Source organism: Eretmochelys imbricata, chromosome 3 (genome assembly GCF_965152235.1).
Source record: "Eretmochelys imbricata isolate rEreImb1 chromosome 3, rEreImb1.hap1, whole genome shotgun sequence".
In the NCBI taxonomy this organism is placed as follows: domain Eukaryota; kingdom Metazoa; phylum Chordata; order Testudines; family Cheloniidae; genus Eretmochelys; species Eretmochelys imbricata.
In genome coordinates this window covers 18796344-18819361 of record NC_135574.1, presented here as the reverse complement: position 1 = coordinate 18819361, position 23018 = coordinate 18796344, and the positions used below count along the sequence as shown (strand labels likewise).

Here is a 23018-nt window from a genome sequence, read left to right as displayed (position 1 = left end):
GTTACAGCTAGTAATAACTAACTGTTTTAAGGGGAATTTACTCATGACATTGTAGCTGTTTTGATCCCTGATTACCTCTATGGGAGGGGATGTTTGCCTCTGTGCATTTGTCTGTCTGTGCCTTTTTATTTTCAGTGAGGGGAGAAAATAAAGTAGGTTGCATATTGGATACATTATCTCGGTATTAAAGTGCCATTCCCAATCTCTTTTGGATAATTGGAACAGAGAATCGCCACTCTTCATCCATCACTTTAAATGAAGGCCATAGTAAAATGCTTTGGCTGCTGGGAACAACAAATAAGAACACTTTATCCATTTCAGTTCCCTTTTGCCCATGAAACTGTCTGAAGAGGTTTTAGCACTTTGAGCAGCAGCAGGAGGCATGTCAGCTGTTTTACAAGCCTCTTTGGGGGATTGCTAAAGCGTACTGTAAGGACCTCCCAGGAAGTGTTTCATGTTCTTGGGGTTTTTTTTTAAAATTCAGCTGACATATTGTATAGCGTGTTATTTGTATCATTTGATCTGGATTCTCACTGACCGTAAAGGTCTCATTGACCAAAAAACTAGGTGTCATTTCACTGTAGAGTTCTAAGCCATGTTACCTTAAGGTAACAAAGGCTACTCAAAGATAGGTTACACTGACAGCTAGTAGTGACCTACTAAACCTTTGTAATCTGGGCTAAACAGGTGACTGTGGGGCAACTCTGCTCTCAGTTACCCTCATGAGAATCTGGAGTAATTCCATATCTTTCCATTCACCCTTTATATTTGTAATGGAATTAATTTTCTTATAAATTGAGAGGGATTGTTTCTGAGTGTTTTTTGTTATTTATAGCCAGATAAAAGGGCTTCTGTCTTTATTTCCATGGAGTACGAACCAGTCTAATCCTAGGTTTCAGAGTAACAGCCGTGTTAGTCTGTATTCGCAAAAAGAAAAGGAGTACTTGTGGCACCGTAGAGACTAACCAATTTATTTGAGCATGAGCTTTCGTGAGCTACAGCTCACTTCATCGGATGCATACTGTGGAAACTGCAGAAGACATTATATACACAGAGACCATGAGACAATACCTCTTCCCACCCCACTGTCCTGCTGGTAATAGCTTATCTAAAGTGATCATCAAGTTGGGCCATTTCCAGCACAAATCCAGGTTTTCTCACCCTCCGCCCCCCCCCTTCCCCCCCCCCCCCACACACAAACTCACTCTCCTGCTGGTAATAGCCCATCCAAAGTGACCACTCTCCTCACAATGTGTATGAAAATCAAGGTGGGCCATTTCCAGCACAAATACAGGTTTTCTCACCCCCCCCCACCCCCATACACACACAGACTCACTCTCCTGCTGGTAATAGCTCATCCAAAGCGACCACTCTCTCTACAATGTGCATGATAATCAAGGTGGGCCATTTCCAGCACAAATATAGGTTATCTCACCTCCCCACCCCCATATACACACAAACTCACTCTCCTGCTGGCAATAGCTCATCCAAACTGACCACTCTCCTTACAATGTGCATGATAATCAAGGTAGGCCATTTCCAGCATAAATCCAAGTTTAACCAGAACGTCGGGGGGGAGGAATAGAAAAAAACAAGTTTTGTATTCTCTGTATGTCTTCGAAGAATATAATCACTACATTCTACTCTTTTGAAAGCTGCCTGTTTTAAAGGACTGGGGCATAGGCAGTCTGGACTAGCAGTCACAGCTGGGCTGGTGCCCACAAGTCAACAATGGACACGAGGCAGTAGTCACTGAGTAGGGGTCCGAGTAATCGCTAGGGCCAGGATCAATAAGCAAGTCAGGGTCAGAGTCAGGCATGGGTTGGAGATCAGAAGTAGTACCAAGCTGAAATGAGGAGACAAGAGTCAGGCTGGGGTTGGAGACCAGAGATCAGAAAATGAGGTGAAGTCTGGAGTCGCAGCAGGCCAGGAGTCTGTGGGGTTGTCCAGACAACTTCATGAGGCATCCAATAGGGTTAAATAGTATGTGTGGGCCAATCAGAGGGCCGCAGAGTACTGTCACTATGGACATTTTGGGCAATACATCCTGTAGCACCTAATCTCCACAGTGCTCCTTGGATGTGGCTCTGCATGACCTCATGATGGTGATGTGGGAACATCAGCTGTCCCAGGCTCAACAGGACCAGGTTCTAGTACCATGGAGCCGGACACCAGCCAAATTTAAATGGGTGGTGGGTGAAGTGTGAGTGGGAAGATAATCTGTCTCCTGCAAGGTTTATAAGGTAACACACCAAATCAGGATTTGATTGAGTTTTTAATGATAATCCAAGGACACTGAGGAAACTGCTTTAGCAGAGGAAGGCTTTCCATCAATTTAGAGGTGAAAGTCGCTTTTATCATTTCATCAATCCCTTGAACCATCCATTTTTTAATTAGGCCTAAGAATTTACTTATCCTGACAGTGAAACCCATGCTGCCATTTTTTTACTTAGAGGGTTACATTATTTTTCATACATTATCTTTCAAACAGATCCTGGTTTCATTTCTGAGATGCAGCTGATGCTGAAAGGCTCCAGCTTACATGTGGCCTATCTGGGAAAAATCAAACTTCTTTTTGTTACTCTTGATTAAAAGGAAAGCCCTTTATAAAAAAGAAAGGAGTATAAAAGAGAAAAATGCAAGGAACCAAACGAAGCCCCATAGAGTGATGGAATTCTTCAGCCAGTTGTTAGTAGGTCAGTAGTTGCTATAGCCACAAACTAGCCAGACTATTGTGTAAAGCAATATCAAGTTACCAACATTAAAGTATTGAAATTTACAACACCCATAGTAAGGAAATGAGATATAGAGTAGTTAAGTGGCTTGGTTAATACCATGCAGAAAATCTGTAATAAAGCTAGGAGTAGAACACGGGTCTCCTGACTTCCAGTCGTGTGCCTTAAACACAGATCAGCCTTCCTTCCCATTGTCTGACTCTGTTGCATTCACTCAACTTGCAAGGTGTAAGATGCAGTTATATATGGTAGCTCATGGGTACTAGCTTATTTAATGAGTTTAACTCTAAGCTAAACAAAATTGCTTATTGACACTTCTGCTTCAGTGTGCTTGTGCACAGCACCACTCACATCATCAGCCATGGTGCATACTGCCCTCCAGGGGCAAGGGAAATGGGGAGAGAATTGCTTGGTTGCATGAAACTATGAGTATAGGGCAATGGCACTGAATACTGGCACCATTTTCCCCAGGCAGCGGTGATTGGGGGCATCAAAGGCACAGAGAGCACACCTGCTGCTGGCATCCCAAAGCCACCCAGGCCTGTATGCTGCTAGCCTGTTTATTGCAATGGTGCCTGCCAAAGTTATTGCAGACTGGTGTGGGAAAGTGTTCTACCATGGAGGAAGATATAAGGCTGCCACCCCCAGAAACCTTTGGGAAAGAATTGCAGAGTAGCACCGTGAAAGTTTCATCGAGATCTCTCAGGAAGATTTAAGGGACATCCCTGTGTACATAAACAAACTGCTCTGCCTGGCCCTCCTGCCTAACTCTAAAGGGGAATGAAAAGCAGATAACAATGCTACCTCTCTTTGTCATACCACTACCTCTTCTAGTATGAGTAAATTAATGAAATGTCAATAGCTGTGTCCTGCTAAGTTGGGGGCGCCATCACTACATCATTGTAATGGGAAATGTATTTACATACTTACCTGAAGTTCCTCCCCTGCATTGGGCTTTCCCATGCTCGAATGCTGGGACTGATTGGACTGTGGTGGAGTCTCAAACAGGTCCTGGCTCACAGCATGGCTGGATCTTCTGGTCACCTGTCTCCCATCCTCTTCTTCCTCCTCCTTATCCCTTCCTAGGGGTCTGTGTCTTGGGCTCCTTGGAAGTATCCATGGTGGTCTGCAGGCTCCTGGTGGTGTCTCCTCCAAATATGGCATTCAGTTCTTTATAAAAGCAGCAGGTCTTCAGCTCAGCATCAGATTGATTGTTGGCCTCCCTGGCCTTCTGGTATGGCTGCTGCAGTTCTTCACTTTCACACAGCACAGCTGCTGATCCCTGTCGTACCCCTTCTCCTGCATTCCTCATCCAATCTGCTCATAGATGTCTACATTTCTATGGGTGGTGGTACCTGTGCCTGCACAGCCTATTCTCCCCTAAGGCCCGGGAGAGCCAATATCTCCTTTCTGCTCCAGGCAGGAGTGTGGCTGGAGTATGTAGCCAGCGTGGTCAGCTGGGCAGTCGCACACAACAGTGTAGAGCTGCTAGGTGTGCTCGCCAAGGTGAGCAATCAGGAAAAGGTATTTTAAAAATTCACAGGGTTTTTAGGGAGAGGGGGCCTTATGGTCTCCGTGACCTCTGGGCAGTGGAGTTCATGATTGTGACAAAAGCGGTCAGTGTTCGGCATTGTAGGACAGCTGCTGGAAGACTGTTAGGGTCAACATAGGTAACGAACGCAGCGTCTACACGTGCACTGCATCAACCTCAGTACATTGACCATGGCTCAACACTATTTGGGGAGGTGGGGTTATTGTGCTGCCGTAATGGGGCACTTACATCAGTGGGAGACAAATTTAAGCATAGACTCACGCACAAATAGGTTGATGCAAGGCAGCTTACGTTGGCCTAACTGTAGTGTAGACTAGTCCTAAGCACCTTTACTTATACCACCATACATCAAGCTAGTTTCATTTGATGTTTAGCTGTATATCAAACTGATAAAAGCAGCAGGAAGTTCCAAACTAAAGCTAACAGACTCTCCAGAACTCACCTTTCTGCATTGAAACTGTAAAATCAGTCACCGTTCAGAGTGTTCACAATGTAGCAGGTTTCAGGTGCAGTGTAACCTTCAGCTTACAATTTATATACCTTTTAAAATGAAACTTCAACCAAAACAAAACAAAAAAGTGAAAAAACTCCTACGTAGATTGTGTGCAATTTACCTGTAATTAAAAACACAGAGTGAATGATACATATAAATGGACACAGAAAATATACTGAGTATTGATTGAGTATTCTCTGTGGTCTATTGTGTGTTTCAGCCATTTCTGAAATGCATGCTATTGATGAGGTGGGCAGTAATAGACCTTCTAGAGACATTCTTGTCTTTTCATATAAATAGGCATTTGGCAGTGTTTTAAAATGCATACCTGATAGAATTTTGTTTAATGCATTTCACTTTTTTCATGTGTTCCTTGTTTAATTCCAACAAGCATCTGACATGAAAGCTAAAGATAAAAGTGTGACATAGTACAATTAGCTTCTGTGAAGTCTGCATAACACTAATGGAACACATCTCTTCCCTATGCACAACGAGCATAATGCAAGCCATTTTTTAGTCATTTGTGTTATACATGAGAAGCCTGAAATGAGTACTTTTGTGCCCCCACACACACATAACCAAAGTCCCTGTGTCTGATAATATTGGAAATAATTAATCTTTCCAAATATGCAAAACAGTAATTTCTGCAATCAAGTCAGAGACATGTAACACTTATAATGTAAACCTTTGTACAGTGAGAAAAATAACCTGGAATTTAGAGCAGAGTCCAGAAATACAGTAAATATCAGGAAGTTTTGTAAGCTGCTTTCACCTGTGTCCATCTAATATTGTCTAAATTATGCCTTATTAGGGCTTGTTGTGATTTCAGACCAACAATTTGTAGCTGTTTCTGGTCAAATAAATACAAGCTTAAGAGTGCAGTTTGAAATCAATGTGCTGGACTTTTGCATTTAAATCCACTGAGCCGTTAAGAAACAGGATTTGTGAACAGGATTTGTGAAAATGCACTCTTGAAAAAGTTCTAATATCTTGCTAAGCAGAATAGATTTATTACTGTAGCAAACCAGCAGGGTTCTTCCCATTGTGGTCATGCTTTTTTGTTTCCTTTGGCCTAAGGAAGTGTCTTTCCTACATTTCATAGTTATAATTAGAAATAGCTAATGGAGCTATGGAGTTTGGGTCCAGATGCAAATGCAGATTTTCCTAAATTTCAGGTGTGTTTGGATTTAGTGCTGTGGTTTGATCTGCTGGAGAGACCGCCTTAAGCTGTGAAGTTTGGGGCTGAATTTTCCCAGTGTTTGGTAGGGGATTGGACCTAGTGCTCTATTTTCAACCCACTTCTGGATATACTGTGTGGGTTCTGCTACAGTTATGGCATAAGTGTAGCCCTGTATCCTTCAGGATGCTGATATAATTTCATCTGCCTTTAGATCTACTCCACTATTTATTGTAAAACAATTTTAGAGGTGTAAGGTTGGTGACAAAAGTTGGTGTGATAAGGTCTGATGGTTACTTCATTATGTTCTGCACCTCTTGATGATGTTATTACAGTTAATTTTTTAAATGGTTTATAAACACTTCAGCCAGCCTCAGTACTTACAACAAAGAAGCACAGCACACAGCTGCCAAAATTAAAATAGGAGCACTTAGAAAGATGCCACAGATGGACTGTGTCATATATGGGGGTTGAATATGAATGCTGAGTTCCTTCTGGAAAAGGTCTTGCCTCCTACCCTCTGTTGATTATATGTTGCATTTGCTGCTATAGAACATAGTTGTGGTGTAAATATAAAAGGTACAGGAGAATGAATCCCACCCAATTTGCTGGCAGGGAACAACAGTGTTGCATTTCTTCTACCCCCAGTTTTCAGTCATGAGGAGGGCAGGACGGCAGTGCTTGGTGTGGTATGCTGCAGTGCTCCATCACCTGTGTAGAATGGCTTGGCAGCAGCTGAGTGGTGCAGCTATTGAGCGGCACAGCTGCACACAGAGAAACTTGTCCAGAGAACAGCTGGTCAAAAAAAAGAAAAAAAAAACCACACTTTTTTCCCCCTGTGAAAAATTTCTAACAGATTTTCATTTGAAATTTTTCACTTGAGATTTTTCACAGGCAAATTTCCAAACTGAAAAATGTTCAAAATTCTGATTGTCCCCCCCTCCTTTTTTTGCCATTGAATTACAGTATAATAGAATTAATGCTATCTAGAGGGTTTTTTCCCCTCACTTTTTCCTCTCTTTGTTATTTCCTCCTGTTGACATTTTCCAAAGTCAAAAATGTTTTGAAAAGTTACAGAAGGAAAAAAATGTGAAAAAAAAACAACAAAACCAAAGCCTGGGCGTTATTCATTTTATTGCGCTTTGTGGGAATAATGGGGAAGGCAGAAGGCAGGGAAAGTGGTAAAAACAAAAAATTGAAAATGTAATTACTGATTGATGGGGGAGGGGGGGAATTCAATTAGAAACCAAATCTTCATCACTTCCCATAAAAAAATCATCAAAAATGACATTTTCATAGGAAAAAAGTACAGTTTTAACTAAAAAATGTTTCTCTGGAGGAGGAGTGTTGATGTAGCCATATCGGTCCCAGGGTATTAGAGAGACAAGGTGGGTGAGGTAGTATCTTTTATTGAACCAAATTCTGTTGGTGAGAGAGACAAGCTTTCAAGTTTATACAGAGATCTAATTCAGGTGAGCTCTCTCACCAACAGAAATTGATCAAGTAAAAAATACTACCTCACCACCCTGTCTCTCTCACGGAGCCTCTACCAGCTATACTGTGCTAGCAGCTGACCAGCAGGGAGAGCAGCACAGAGAAGGCTGTTTCCCTTCCGGCAGACTCAGGGGAGGGAGAGGTTCTGGCTACCGGGCCTAGCTCTCCCCACTACTCTAGGAGAAAGAAGGAGAACCCCTGGCACCTTCTAAAGCTTGAGGGAGAAAGGTGCTATTGGTGAGGGGCTGGAGATTAAGAGGAAGCAGAGCCTAGAGATGAAATGAGGGAGTCAGAGGGGTTTGGGGTGAAAACAGGGAGAAACGTTAGCTAGAAAGATGGGGAACAGAGGTAGGGTGACCATATATCCGAAAGAGAAAACAGGACACCATGGGGGCTAGTCCGAGTGCCTGCCCCCCACTCATGAGAGGTTGCTGCTCTCCTGACCCCCCCTCCCCCCAAAAGGCTGGGGTGGCGTCACTGTTCACTCAAGTCCTGCCTTCCCCCGCCGGAGCCTTGCTTCCCCTACATGTGCAGGGCTGGCATTGCCACTCCCCCCGCCCCCCACTGATCAAGCTGGCAAGAGCAAATGTGACAAATGTCCACTTTTGCCAAAAAAATCAGGGCAGCCAGGACAGGGTTTAAAAATGGGACTGTCCTGGCGAAAACAGGACATATGATCACCTTAGGCAGAGGGACACTCAGAGGTAGGGGGGCTAGTGAGAAATCTGATCGATTTGGAGTGGAAGGGGAACTACCGATGGACTTGGTGGAGAAGCAGATGTATTTTGAGGGGCTGGAGACGGGGGAGTTGATGGGTCTGATAGAGGGGAATTGAGGTTCTGCGGAGGTCAAAGGGATTTGCAGTTCTGACAGAACTCGCAACTGGGACAGCAGCACCAAGAGCATTTATAGAGCCAGCTTCTTGTCCCTCAGTTTTGGGGTCAAATTACTCCTCTGAACATAGGGCAACAAGTGGTCAACCTGGCAGACAGGACTTATACGCTTGAGGGCTCTAAATATTGTTTCCTCAATACTCAATCACTGACTAATCGGCAGCTTGTTCCATTTGTTTTATGGTTGCTAGTACCAGTAAACACTTTTAATCCCACAGCAATGAAATAGGCTGCAGTTCTAGAAAAACTGGACCTGCTGGAACACTCAAAGGCGTCTTTTCAGTAAGATCATGAGTTGTTTGGGAAGAACCAATGGGTGCCTAGCTGAACATTTAATCCTGTATGATTGTTTACATGATTGTCATTCTGATTATGCCCCCCTCCATGATTAGTGAGCCTTGCTCCTTTCAGTATTTTACAGTTATGTTAACAGCTCTGAAGAACTGCCAGCGTAGCCACTTTAGCAGCAGACAAGTTACACTGTGCTTTTTTTATTATTATTAGTGTTCAATTTTAGGGGTTGCCAGACACTAAATACTAAGTCTTCTCTTTACAGGGCGACAGTAGTTTGTCCTACAGTTGTAAAGTAGCTCTTTTTTTTTCTCCTGCATCCTGCTAAACAAAAACTCACTTTTTTTTAAAAGACCGAGCAAATAGAAAATGGTTCCATTTTTTATATAAACTGTGATTATATGAACAGATATTATCAAGGTTAAAAAAAAAGAATGCAGAGCAATTTATTTATGAAAATCCTGAGTTTTTTTGTTAATGATGGTTCTGTTAAATTTTTCCAGAAATATTTTTTCAAATGCTATTCGTACTGCGGTACCGACATTTAGTGCAAGTCTGTGTAAAAATGATATTTAAAGATCTTAAGCTATATTCTTGTGCTACAACAATAAATGCTGCTAGCTTTCAGGTACAATTATTATTCTGTTTATTCTTAACATTTTTGTTCCATGTATTCTCTCTCTTTCTGGTAGACGCCTTGCATTTCCAAGACTGAAAATCAGCCTCAAGGACTTGCAACTAGTGTTAGGTGGGGACAGACACCCATCAATCAGTCTACACCCTGGGACACAGATGAACCACCCTCTAAACAGATGAGGGAGAATGAAAACCCAGGTATGTTTTTAATCTTATTTGTAATTCTACAAGGGAAAATAGTTCAAAGCGAATTCAATACACTATCTCCAATTACCTCTCTAAATTAGACTTTATTGTAAGTCCTTTATATATATATATCGTGTGGCAAAGTACCTCGTTCTCCTCAGCAGACTCAGTCCTTTTTAGCCTTGGAGACACCAGCTTGGGCAAGGCAAATCCTTACAGGTAGCACAGGGTCCGGTTATTCTTTTCCCTGATCAGTCCCTTGTGTTTGTTTTCCTTCCCTTCTGGGGCGGGGGAGTGTAGCCTCCCTTCCTCAAAGGGTTCGGTGTCTTGCTGCCCTTAGTCTACTGGCAGCTTCCCTTCTTCTCTCACTCTCTCCTCCTCTCCTTCCACGCCAGGGAGGGTTTAAAAAGGTCTCCACCAGTTGGAGCCAGCTGAACCTAATTAGCTCCCTAGGAACCCCTTTTCCAGCTGAACCTTATTTCCTGGTGGTTATCTCCTCATTGGACAGGGAGAAGCTTTTTAATCCCCTGGGACTAATTACTACCCCTCCCTCTTTCGTAGCTGTTTGTCATGGGTTTACCACATACCTCCCCTCCCCCGCTCAACACTACGGGGTTGGGCTACTTGGGTCGGAAAGCAGTGCACTCTCGATAGGCCATCCACATTGCCATGTCGGATTCCAGACCTATGTTGTACTGTGAAGTGGAAGGGTTAAAGTGACAGGAACCATCTCGTTACTATCGCATTTCTGTCTTTTTTTTGGCGTATCCACTGCAGAGGGGCATAGTCCGTGACAAGAGTAAACCTCTGTCCTAGTAGATAGTAGCGTAGGCTTTCTATGGCCCATTTTACCGCCAGGCATTCCTTTTCCACTACGGCATACTTCCGTTCCCTAGGCAGGAGCATCCTACTGAGGAAGAAGGCAGGGTGTTCGTCATCCCTGACCATTTGTGAAAGTACCACCCTCAACCCTACTTCAGAGGCGTCGATTTGCAGGATAAACTCCTTCCCTCAGTCTGGGGCTACAAGTACGGGGTCTGTGCACAGGGCCGTCTTTCGATCCACAAAAGCACCTTCAGCCGCGGTAGACCAACTTATTATGTCTGGGCCCCTAGCTTTTCTTAGGTCCGTTAATGGGCATGTCCTGGTGGAGAAGTGGGGAATGAACTATCTATAGTACCCCACTAGTCCCAGGAAGGCTCAGACCTGTTTTTTCCGGAGGGGTTGGGGCCACTTCTGTATAGCTTCTGACTTGTTGAGTTGGGGCTTCACCATGCCCCTCCCCATTATATACCTGAGGTACTTGGCCTCAGCTAACCCAATCGAACATTTGGAGGGATTCGCTATCAACCCCGCCTTCCACAGGGTGTCCAGGACTGCTTCCACCTTCTCCAAGTGCGTTTCCCAGTTGGGGCTATATATAATGATGTCGTTGAGATAGGCTTCCGCATACTTGCCATGGGGTCGCAACAGTTTGTCCATGAGCCATTGAAACGTAGCGGGAGCATCATGCAACCCAAAGGGGAGGACGGTGTACTGATACAGACCTTCTGAAGTTGCAAAGGCCATCTTTTCTTTGTCGGCCTTGGCCAGTGGGATCTGCCAATAGCCCTTGGTCAGGTCAAGGGTAGACATAAACCGTGCTTTTTCCAGTCTGTCAATTAGCTCATCTATCCGGGGTATAGGGTGCGCATCAAATTGGGATACCTCATTCAACTTGCGGAAGTTGTTGCAGAACCTCATGCTGCCGTCTGGCTTAGGCACTAGTACCACAGGACTTGACCATTGGCTATGAGATTCTTCAGTGACTCCTAAGGTCAGCATTTTCTGGACCTCTGTCCTGATCTCTTCTCTTTTGGCCTCCGGGATCCGGTATGGCTTGATGTTCACTTTCACTCCAGGTTTTGTGAGGATGTGGTGGTGAACCTCAGTAGTCCTGCCTGGCTTTTCCGAGAACACATCCTGGTTGCGTTTGATCAGGCTGATCACTTCTGATCATTGTTCCGGAGTCAACTCCGGAGATATCCCCACCTGGTCGGGCTGGTTGCTTTTAGGGGATGGCGCCCCCAGCGAAACCACCGGAACTTCTCTATCCCACCAAGGTTTCAGCAGATATATACAGCAGATCTGCTCCAGCTTCCGGCGGCACGGCTGTCGGACCTTATAGTTGACTTCTTCTATAGCTTCTGTTATTTTGTATGGTCCCTGCCACCTGGCCAGGAGCTTGCTCTCCGCCGTGGGTATGAGCACCATTATCCGGTCTCTCACCTGGAACTTCCAGGTTGCCGCTTGGCAATTATAGTATGTCTGTTGTGCCTCTTGTGCCTTCTCCATGTGTTCGTGTACAAGGGGGGCGACTTGGGCTATCCTGTCTTTCATCTGTAACACATGTTCAACGACGTTTCTCCCTGGGTTCGGCTGTTCTTCCCAGCCTTCTTTAGCCAGGTCCAGTATGCCTCTGGGGTGGCGACCGTATAACAGCTAGAAGGGGGAGAATCCCATGGAAGCCTGGGGTACTTCCCATATGGAACAGCAAGTAGGGCAGCAGAGCGTCCCACTCTTTCCCATTGTGACTAACCACTTTCCACAACATGTTCTTCAATGTCCTATTGAAGCGTCCGACAAGACCATCTGTCTGGGGATGGTAGACCAATGTCCTGAGAGTCTGTATGTGGAGCATTGTACATAGGTCATTCATCAGCTTAGACACAAAGGGGGTCCCTTGGTCCATCAGGATCTCCTTGGGTATCCCTACTCTGGAAAAAATCTGGAATAATTCTTTGGCTATGGTCTTGGTTAGGGCATTCCGCGGAGGTACGGCCTCGGGGTATCGGGTGGCATAATCTAATATTACCAGAATGTACTGGGGGCCCCTGGCTGACTTCTTCAATGGCCCTACTAGGTCCATAGTTATTTGCTCAAATGGGGTCTCAATAATTGATAGAGGTACCAAAGGGGCCCTTAAGTGTGGTCGGGGCCCATGTATCTGGCATTCCGGACAGGATGTACAATATCATCAAACTGACACATAAATGCCAGGCCAAAAAAACCTCTGCAGGATCCAATCAAGGGTCTTATCGACCCCTAGGTGGCCCCACAAAAGATGGCTGTGGGCCAGATCCATCACACCCCTCTGATGCTTCTGAGGGACCAAGAGTTGTTCTATGACTTGCTCTTGGACCCGGACTACTCTGTATAGCAGATCGTTCTTAATCACATAACATGGCCCTGGGCCCTTAACTCTCTCCTCCATGGGGACCCCATTTACCTCGACTACTTCTTTATGAATATTGTTGTATATTGGATCATTGGCCTGATCCTGACCAAAATTCCCGAGTGCAATCCCCCTTTGTCTAGACTCAGGGAGGTCGACCACTGTCTCCCCTTCAGGGAAAGCCCCTGGGGAACCAGGTTCAGCAATAGGGCTGTTGATCGCCGGCCCAGTCCCGCTGTTGGTTGAGCCACCTCTTTCCCCTACTAGTGTAGACTTCTGGTATTGGGTCAGGATCTTCGTCCCCCTCCTTTTATCTTCCCTCCATTCCCTCCAAGTCTTCCGGGGCTTCCCCGGCGGGGAGAACAAATCCTGGCCAAATTCATGGAAGGCCGGTTGGGGGGGAGGGTTAACTAGCCGGGCCACCCCCTGGGTCCCGGAGTCATTATTTTCTTCTACCTTTTCCCGGGGAGTAGGCTATCAAATCCTGGGAAGTCTCGTCCGATAATGACTGGGTAGGGGAATTTCGGAACTACTCCCAACGTCACCTTAGTGGGATTTCCGTGAACTTCTATTTTTACGGGGATGGTTGGGTAATAGTTGACATCCCCATGCACAGAGGATATCCCTGAGCGCTTGGCCCGGGATATTTGGTCCTCCCCTACCAGCTTCTCTGAGACCAACGTGATCGCACTCCCTGAGCCGACTAACGTGGTGGTCTCTATACCATTCATCTTAATGGGTCTAGTGTATCTATGAGGGACCATCGCAACCCCGACTAGTCTTATTAGATCACATGGTCCCCCTGTATCTCCCAATTCGCACTGCATGGGCTCTTCTAGATTCAGGCATTGGGCAGCGGTATACCCTAATTTGCCACAGGCGTAACATCGGTACCCCGCTCAGGATGCCCCCTATCTTTTGGGCTGCTGGGCTTTATCCCCCAAGTCTTTCTCCCGCAGTCCTCAAGTCACTCTGGGACCGCCAGCTGCTCTTCCTCCTCCTTCCTCCCTTCCATTGTCCGGCCTGGTGCTAGGGCAAACCGGGGCCTCGGCACGGAGACTTGTCTCCAATTCTGGCGCCTTCCTTCCCCGGTGATCCAAGAAAGTTCTTGGCCTGCTAAGTGCCTCTCTATGAGGGCAACTAGTTCATCATAGGAGGAGGGATCATTTTGACAGACCCATCCTCGTATGTCCGGCGGCAACCCCCTCATGTACCTGTCCAACACTAGGATTTCCACTACCTTGTCCGGCCCATGGGTCTTGGGGCGGAGCCACTTCCGGGCGAGATGGACTAAGTCAAAAAGATGGGACCTTAGCTCTTTGTTGTCCTGGTATCTCCACTCGTGGAAGCGCTGGGTCCTTATGGCCGGTGTCACACCTGATCTTGCCAGGATTTCCACCTTCAACTGGGGGAAATCCATAGCTGCTTCCATGGTCATGTCAAAATAGGCCTTCTGGGCCTCCCCACACAGAAATGGAGCCAGAATCCCTGCCCACTGGTCTTGGGGCCAGGCCTCCCGTAGTGCCTTCTCTCGAACGCGAGGAGATATGCTTCTATATCGTCGTCTGTTGTCATCTTCTGTAAATAGTTGCTTGCCCGCAGCAGCCGGGTCCCTTGGGGTCCGTGTGTCAGGGCTTTCAACTGGTTCACTACTTCAGTCAGGGTGGCTCAATTGTGGGCCACCTGGTTCATCAGTAATTAGTTCGTCTCCTGTTGGACATGTACTGCCTCTTGCTGGGTCGCCATCTGTACCTGGTAGCTTCTTGTTGGGCCGCAGTGGCCTGTATCAGTGCCTTGACTACATCCTCCATTTTTTTTAAATCTGCCCTGAGATTTACTCACTCACTCACTATCCCACTTCCGACACCACGTGTGGCTAAGTACCTTGTTCTCCTCAGCAGACTCAGTCCTTTTTAGCTTTGGAGACACCGGCTTGGGCAAGGAAAATCCTTACAGGTAGCACAGGATCCAGTTATTCCTTTTCCTGATCAGTCCCTTGTGTTTGTTTTCCTTCCCTTCTGGGGCGGGGGAGTGTAGCCTTCCTTCCTCGAAGGGTTCGGTGTCTTGCTTCCCTTAGCCTACTGGCAGCTTCTCTCATTCTCTCCTCCTCTCCTTCCACACTGGGGAGGGTTTAAAAAGGTCTCCACCAGTTGGAGCCAGCTGAACCTAATTAGCTCCCTAGGAACCCCTTTTCCAGCTGAACCTTATTTCCCGGTGGTTATCTCCTCATTGGACAGGGAGAAGCTTTTTAATCCCTTAGGACTAATTACGACCCCCTCCCTTTTTTGTAGCTGTTTGTCCTGCGTTTACCACTATCTATATATATACTGCAGCTGGATTTTTCTCTCTCATTGTAAAGACCTCCTCAAGTTTCTTATACACCAGGGCTAATAGAAATGTATTAAGATGTCTGCAAGTTCATTATTGTGTTTTTCCGCTTCTCGGTTTTTGCCAGAGTAAAAGGCACTGGGTAGTACTTTAAGATCCCTTTTATGTCCAAAACTACCTGAAACGATTTCCAGCTTCCAGACGCACATTGTGCAGCTATGCCAGATGCCTAATTACAACCTCTTTGTAGTGGCTGGAGCACTGCTATTACACATGCAGGGTGTTTGTCAGGGAGCCATGAACGCACGGTGGGGAAAGAGGTTAATTTTCTTGGAAGCATATACTTAAGCTGCATAAAGCACAAAATACATAAAATTGTAAACATGCTGCATGTTACCTGATCAGTATTTTAACAATTGCACTCACATCACTGCAGCAATTTTAGGCACTTATCAGTTTGGAATAGTTCCAGATCCTGTACCACTTTATATATTGTAAAGAAAAAAGAAACCTTAGGTGCTACTAAAAGGTTCATTTATGGGCAGCATTTACATAAAAGAAAGTTTGTGTGGGGTTGTTTTTTGTTTGTTTTTTGCCAAATTGTTCTTATTGCTAGCTTTTCTTTTTCCTCTGTGTCCCAGGTACAGCACCATGGGTTACAACAGTTGCAGCCGGTAGCCAGCCAACTCTTATAACTCATTCATATGGAATGACTCAGCCTCCAACCTTCAGCCCAGCAGTGAACGTCCAAGCCCCTGTCATTGGAGTTACACCCTCACTCCCTCCTCACGTTACCCCTCAGCTTCCATTAATGCCAGCTCATTATCAGCTTCAACAGCAGCCTTCACAGCCTCTGAATAACATGGTTGTGAACCTGCAAAGCCAGCCTTTGTACACTAACAGCCAGCCAATCATGTCCTCTATGACTGGGGTTGGTCAGGTGACTCACCCAGGCCACACTGCAGTAGGGAATGGTCATATGACTTGTCCTATTCTGCCTCCACCACCACCTGCTCTGCCTTCAGCTGCCCTACCCAATAGTGTTCCAGCTACCAATGGGCAGGCTGCTCCTCAGCTTCCTCCCAACCAGACGGGCAATCAGGAGACCACAAACGGGGTACAAATGCTACGGACTATTGGCGTTGGAAAGTACGAGTTCACAGACCCTTGGCATCCAAAAGGTAAGTCAGACTAGACCTCTTAATGTTGTTTTTGGTACATGGTGCCACAGTACATGGGCTCTCAGGAATGGATTAGGTCACCGAATTCAAGTTCTGCCAAGAAACCTGTAAAAGAGGCACAGCCTAGCCAATAAAACCATCTTTACTGTTGATGTACTTGTGCCAGCACTCCAGCATCAGTTTCCTGTCTTGTGCGCTGCAGTAGCTTTTATGAATTAAAGATGACAAAACCAATTCTTAAGGAGAGAAAGAAAAGCTTAGCCTTTTTTTAGTATTGAATGACACCTTTTAGGGTCCATCAAAGAATCTGGTATTCCACATCTCAAAGCACATGAGATAGCTGCTGTTCTGTGCTGCACAGTTTCTATGATTCCTTTTGAGATGTAATATATTTATTTATTTATAAGTCAGACTACTTTCTTCGGCTTGAGTTGAGCCTAAGTTACAAGAGTAAAAACTTTGTTTTCACCCTGTGCATTTCAAAGGGAACCAAACAAGTGAAAGTTACATTACTGGCTGGAGCCAAAGAAAGCCAGGAAGTTCAGTGTTAAAGGTGAAGGTCTATGCACTATCCACTTCATTGGGCTTAAGTGTTATAATAATCGATGAACAGTGGATCTTTAAAGGTTGATCCTTCCTGAAGAGCAGCTTCGAAATGTGCTACTATACTCAGGCACAATGGAATGTTATGTTCAGTTTCAGTCTGATACCAGACACTGGAATGTTGTTTTAATCTAGTCTCTGTTTCGTGATCATTTTTATTTCACTTTTGGGGTTTTGCCCAGCTTTTAAAAATATCATTAATATGCCACATGTGAAGCTTAAACAAATTGTAGCTTAAAAAAACACAAACATCTACCTGTCAGCAAAATCTATTTAATTGATGCAAAAGACCACAAAGAATCCATTAGGTCAGTGGTGTTATTTTTATATTTGTATTTAGGCAAGGCCCATGTGTAAATTATGTACTCACTATGAGCTATTAAAGTCTATTGTGTAAATCTGTATTAAGGCCAAGAGATCTTTATTAAAAATGATTAGCCCAATAACCCTTATTGCTTATTATATAAATTATATTTTGGCAAGTGCAAACCCTTACCAGCACCTCTTGAAAAGCCAGTACTGCACATGCTCAGCAGTTATTTTCCAAAGCAAAATATCTCGACTACTTTCCAGTTTTTCAGTCCCAAACTACCAAATACAACTAAACCCCATTGCAGGCTGTTGGCCTTCCTTATTTTTCTCTCCTGTAAAAGCTAAATGAGCTTTGAGTGACACAAATACAGACAAGCAGCTGAAAATTGGTGAACTGCTGTTTTGAGTGTTTTTTGTCAATTGTTTCCCTTAAAACAAATCCCTCTAGTCCAAGACCTTGTTTTCCTGGTTGGTTTTACATGTTATAAGCCACTGGGGGAAAAAGGGATTTCTAGACAAAAGCTGAGAGATTCTTAGCTGTGGTGGTTCTGTTAGACCCTTCTCTGTTATACTGACGCCATTCCTTTTCCGGAGCAGCGTTTCTCAACCTTTATGGCCCGTTACCTCAGTTTGCCAGACAAAGGGCGTGGTTACAGTACCGCGGCTGCAGCAGCACAGGTGCTTCGCTGCAGCTGTGCTGTGGTCGCACCGCGATTTAGATGCCTCCCACGCCGACGGAAGGGATTTCCCCCCCGATGGAGTTCATCCATCTCTCTGAAAGGCAGTAGCTAGAATTCTTCCATCAGCTGAGCTCTGTCCACGCTGGGAGTTAGGTTGACCTGACGACATCGCACGGAGCACGACATTTTTCACAGCCCTTAGCGACGTAGCTAGGTTGCTCTAATTTTTAAGTGTAGGCCAAGCCTAAGGCCCTGACTCAGCATGTGCCTAATTGTAAGTGCCTCGTTGTGTAGTCCCATTGAAGTCAGTGGGATTGCTTACGTGCCTAAAGTTAGACATATGCTTAAAAACCTTGCTTAATCAGTGCCAGTAGCTTCAGGTGTTCCAGATACAACCTACCACTCCCCATCCAATTGTGGGCATTTAACTTGCAGTATAAATCTGACTGCTTCAAACCATAATCTAATCTCATGGCGGAAAATGTGTTATCATGGCAAGCTTTTAACATTGGTTTTCAAACTCTTGACTATCAATGATACTAAGACTGCTCCAAACTCTAGGCTTGCAAGTATAAAAGTAGTCTCAGCTCTGTTGTGTGTTAGAACACAGACATATGAATGAGAGGCAGGAAAACAGTGGGATACTGAGTTCAGAGAAGCTAATAGTTAAGATGAGGAAAGGGTACAGAGAATGCTAGTCACACAAAGCCGAAGCAGAAGAACTTAGTACCCCTATGTGTGATTGGGAACCTTTGTTTCTAGGACATGTTCAGAAGCAGAATATGGAGAAAACCACCAATTCTAACCAGTGACAACTGCTAACAGATTAGCCCTGCTATTTTTCATAAATTGCTGGCTAGACAGCTGTTTTCCCAGGAATTAGATTTAACTAGCTTCTCTGCGTAGGGTCATCAGCAGCTAATTTATTCCCTGTCTTTTAATGGTAAAAAGAGACAATGAAGCATGCATATACAAATGCCTCAAAAGCAGAGCTTGTTTTACAAAAAAAGAAGAAAAAAATGGCATTTCTTCCTCTGCTTATAATCTTGAAAGCTTTTACTTATAAAACTCAAATTTGCTTGGCAAATCTAATGTCAAACAAGCATATACATTATTTGCTTTTTTAGAAAATAAAAAGGTGGGGAGGAGAACAGGGAGGGAAGGGAGAAGAAAACTGAGTTTTGAAACCCGACCTTAAAAACTTGCTGTGGTAGAGTAGGATTCGTATTGTAAACCATGCAGGATTGGATGTGGGTCATTTTTAAAAAAAAAAAAAATTGTTTTAATTTCTCCCCTAGAGGATTTAAGACTCTACAGCCCAATTGATTTCATGCTCTTACATGATAGACAGTTTGCTATCAGAGAAGGAATGGAAACACCATGTGATGATATCAAGCTGTTGAAACATTTAAAGTCAGAACTGGTTCTTTACCATTTTTCAAAAGACGTTCTCTCTTTTGGAGGGGAACCTTGATCAGGAGTATAATAAGATCTGCTGCAGACGGCCTTAGGATCTATCTTATTAAATTCCTGAGATTTTCTATTTTATTGTTTGACTTGACAGTCCAGACTTGCACAGGTCTGAATAATTACAGAACAATCCCCTAAGTGAAAGAACAGGTCTTGCCAGTCAGAATAAGGGGAGTACTGATATTTTTAGACTTCATTAGTGAACTGATTTGAAATTTCACATTTTGTTTCCTATAATTATGTTTCATTTGGCTGAGTTGTATTCCTGTTGGGGCCAAATTAAAATGCATTCACTCAAAACTGTGTTTCTTAATTGGCAACTTTTATTTAAAGCTAAACAAATAAATTACAAAAAATTAAGGGCACGGTTGATATGCTGTTTCATTTGCAATAGGTCAAAGTGATCTTCTGTAATGTATGACTGAAGAAGCCAAATCATTTATGTGGTTTCTTGAATGTTCACAAGAATTGTTACATACAGCAGATTTTCTCTCTGTTTACGGTGTTTACATCGCAATCCTGCGATGTTTACTCAAGCAAGTACTCCCTTTAATTGTAATGTGACTTCTTGCATAAATAAAGATTTACTCACATGAGTCAGGGTTGCAGGATTGGCCTCTAAATCTTTCTTCCTAACTGGGCTGTGGGAGGAGATCCTCTGAGGGTTTTTTGTTGCTTGTTTTTGTAACGTATTAAATACGATTTTTTTTTATATTTAGCCTCATTAATCAAATGGATTTCATAATTACAAAGCATCTAAATTATGGGAAAAGTAAATAGTATTTTTAAAATGATAATTGCTTTTATGCACCATGTGTGAAGAAGTGTATCTCTGTGCTTCGTGAAATGTGTAGGATCTATTACCATACATGATCAACAGTAGTACTGAGATGTGACTGGTTTAGACAGTAGCTGCCTTTGGGCTGAATTTACAGTAGCATTTCTAGCTGTCATCCAAAGGCATGTCACCTTAATACAGAAATGTCACACAAATATTTTAACACAGAATTAGCTATTGCACTCCATCCTTGTTTCAAGTCCTGTTCTGTCTTGGAAAGGTAAGTGTCATGGGAATTAGAAAGGAAAGTATATTCAGAACTATGCGCTGAGGATGCATCCGATGAAGTGAGCTGTAGCTCACGAAAGCTTATGCTCAAATAAATGTATTAGTCTCTAAGATGCCACAACTACTCCTTTTCTTTTTGAGGATCTACTGAAGCTCACATAAATAAATGTGTATATGCTTGCTTTAGAATATGAAATTATAGTGAGGCAAGAAGAATGTTCAAGTACAATTTTAGTATTTTGGGGCTAGATTGTCACTTGCCCAGCCCACCTGCCTTAATGAGTAAAGGCCCTTTACTCCCTCACACAGGCTACCTGCATTGCAGTTCATAGGACAATGGAGGAGAGCAACCTCTTCAGGGCTGCTATTTCACCTTCTGCAGCATTGAGCCTGGAGTGGGTCAGAGCACGGCTAAGCCAGCATGTGGGATGGGTGAAAGTAATATGTATCAGATAAAGGACTGGAACAGATTACATCCTTTAGGGAGTAATGGGAGAACTAGGTACCAAACTGAGATTGAGTCCTCATGGGCCAGGACAACCACATGCTTCCTTTTACTGAGGGCCTGTGGAAAATCCACAGAATAGCCCTGCCATGTGTACTGTATTAAAATTCCAAGACCAGCTCTGAGAACTTCTCTCAATATGAAAAAGTGTATTTTTAAAGCAATTTGATATAACGTCAACCATGGAGGCTAACAAGGTTCTGTACTGCAGTGCTTTCCCCTGCAATTTATAATTAGTCTTGAGAGGCTTTGGTTTAATTTATGGATTTTGATGGATAATATTGCTGTTTATTTCCAAGTATTTTTCTTTTATATTTTATTGGTTGTATTGGTTTTTTAACTAGCAAGGAAAATAGATCAGATGCTAATTGTGGTTCAGAAAGAAATAACTGCAGAAGTCATCACAGATAAAGAAATAAAATCTGAGCATTTACTAATTTCTCAACACTTCATATTCAAGCGTTATCAAACATCATGAAGTAAAACCAAGGTGATGCCTACAAAGGAATACTGTTGCACCATCACTGACCTAATCAAAGGGAACATTTATACTCTTCACCCTTGACCTTGTTACATTGGAACTCTCATTAGCCTTCAAATATTACTAAATGTTTTCTTCTTTGTAAATGTTGACTTGGTACAACACAGGGTTTTGTTGATAATCATTCATTTCTCTTTCTATGCAAAAAAAAATTGTTTACTGATTTAGGGCTTATTTTTAAAGGGTCTTCAACTTGACTTGCAGTTTTGTGACTGTAACTAATTCTGGGCAGAAAATTGTTTGGGAAAATTATCTGCAGGTGCAAAACCTAACTTTTAGCCCTCTAACTACCTAAAAGAAAGCAGGATCCTGTGGTTAAGGCTTTGGATTGAGACACAGAAGATCTGGATTCAATTTTTGACTTTGCCACAGACTACTTGTGTGGCCTTGGACAAGTCATTTATTCTGTGTGTCACACTTCCCTATTTGTATAATTGTGATGATAATAAATCCTCTCTAATCTCCTTCATCTGTTTTGTCTATTTAGTGTAAACACTTCAGGGTAGTAAACAAACTCTGTGTGTTTGTAAGTGCCTAGGACATTGATGTCTTGATCTTGTTAGGCCAAAATACAAATAAACAATAACCTGTAGGCTCAGTGTGGTAACTAGATATCAGCATTCTAGCACATTCACCCACTGTTTTTAACTCGCTAATAGCTGCATGTACAATATCAAACCCTTTAAAATATAATCTTTCCAAGATTAAATATAATGATTTTAGGGAAGCTTTAGGCACTCAGACACCACAGTAGTCAGCAGAACGAGGTTGCAATAATAATTTTCACCAATTCATGCTCCAGCAGAATTGTTTTCAAAGTTCACCACTGTATCTTAATGCCACCATGTGTCAATTCTTCACATATAGAGAGTTCTGAGTGGAATGGTCAAAGAGAATTTGTAAGAGTCCTACAGCACTTACTGAATGCACAGTATAAAGGATAGGTATTTGATCTGTAGTCAGTTTTTTTGTTTTTTTTTGATTGATAAACTGGCAATCCACAGAAAGTGCATGTCTTCTAATTTCTGAATTCCAACCAGAACACAAGAATCTAATTGCTACAGTGTATTTTATTGGGACATTTACAAGTTAATTAATGAGAGTTGCCTAACTCTCTTAAAAGTAATCTGCTGCCTGATAACTTGTTTAATGCTACTTTTTAAAATAGAGTCATAGGTACCAGACCTGGTACTCTTGAGTTTACCTCCTTTTGAAAGTAATGTGTGACGAATCTTACCTTGCTTATGTCTTGTACTGGTAGGTGGTGTGGTTCCACCACTTTAAGACCCTGTCCGTGATAGAAATGGGGATATATTTGAAAATACGATTTTAAAAAAATCTGAACAATTGAAACAATTTCTCCCTGCTGAACTCCTTCAAACAATGGGCGGGGAGTAAGGCTTTGAATGTGGGAATTGGTTTTGAATATGGATGGCAAGTCAGTGTGGACCAGGTCTAACTATGTCCAAAATGGTTTTGAAAAACCACACTCAAGATGAGGTTCCACAGAATATGGTTTCTGAATCCCTTTAGCCCTGCCCATGCCAATGTCAGCCAACTATTTTCAAAATAAATTTAGGGGGAGTCATGTCTGACCTTTGTTTAATTTTATTTTCAAATACTGCTTGCTCTGTAATTTGGTCCTGTCCATTCAGTACTGT

At 43.5% G+C, this 23018-nt stretch overlaps 1 protein-coding gene across 1 annotated transcript in view; it reads left to right on the top strand.

Moving 5' to 3' along the window:
* The window catches only part of KLHL29 (kelch like family member 29), a 375769-nt gene that overhangs the window by 145460 nt on the left and 207291 nt on the right, over positions 1-23018 (top strand). The window contains exons 2-3 of the mRNA XM_077812466.1: positions 9328-9469; positions 15641-16180. Coding sequence (XP_077668592.1) covers positions 9328-9469; positions 15641-16180 — 682 coding nt within the window. The remainder of the gene's footprint in view (positions 1-9327; positions 9470-15640; positions 16181-23018) is intronic.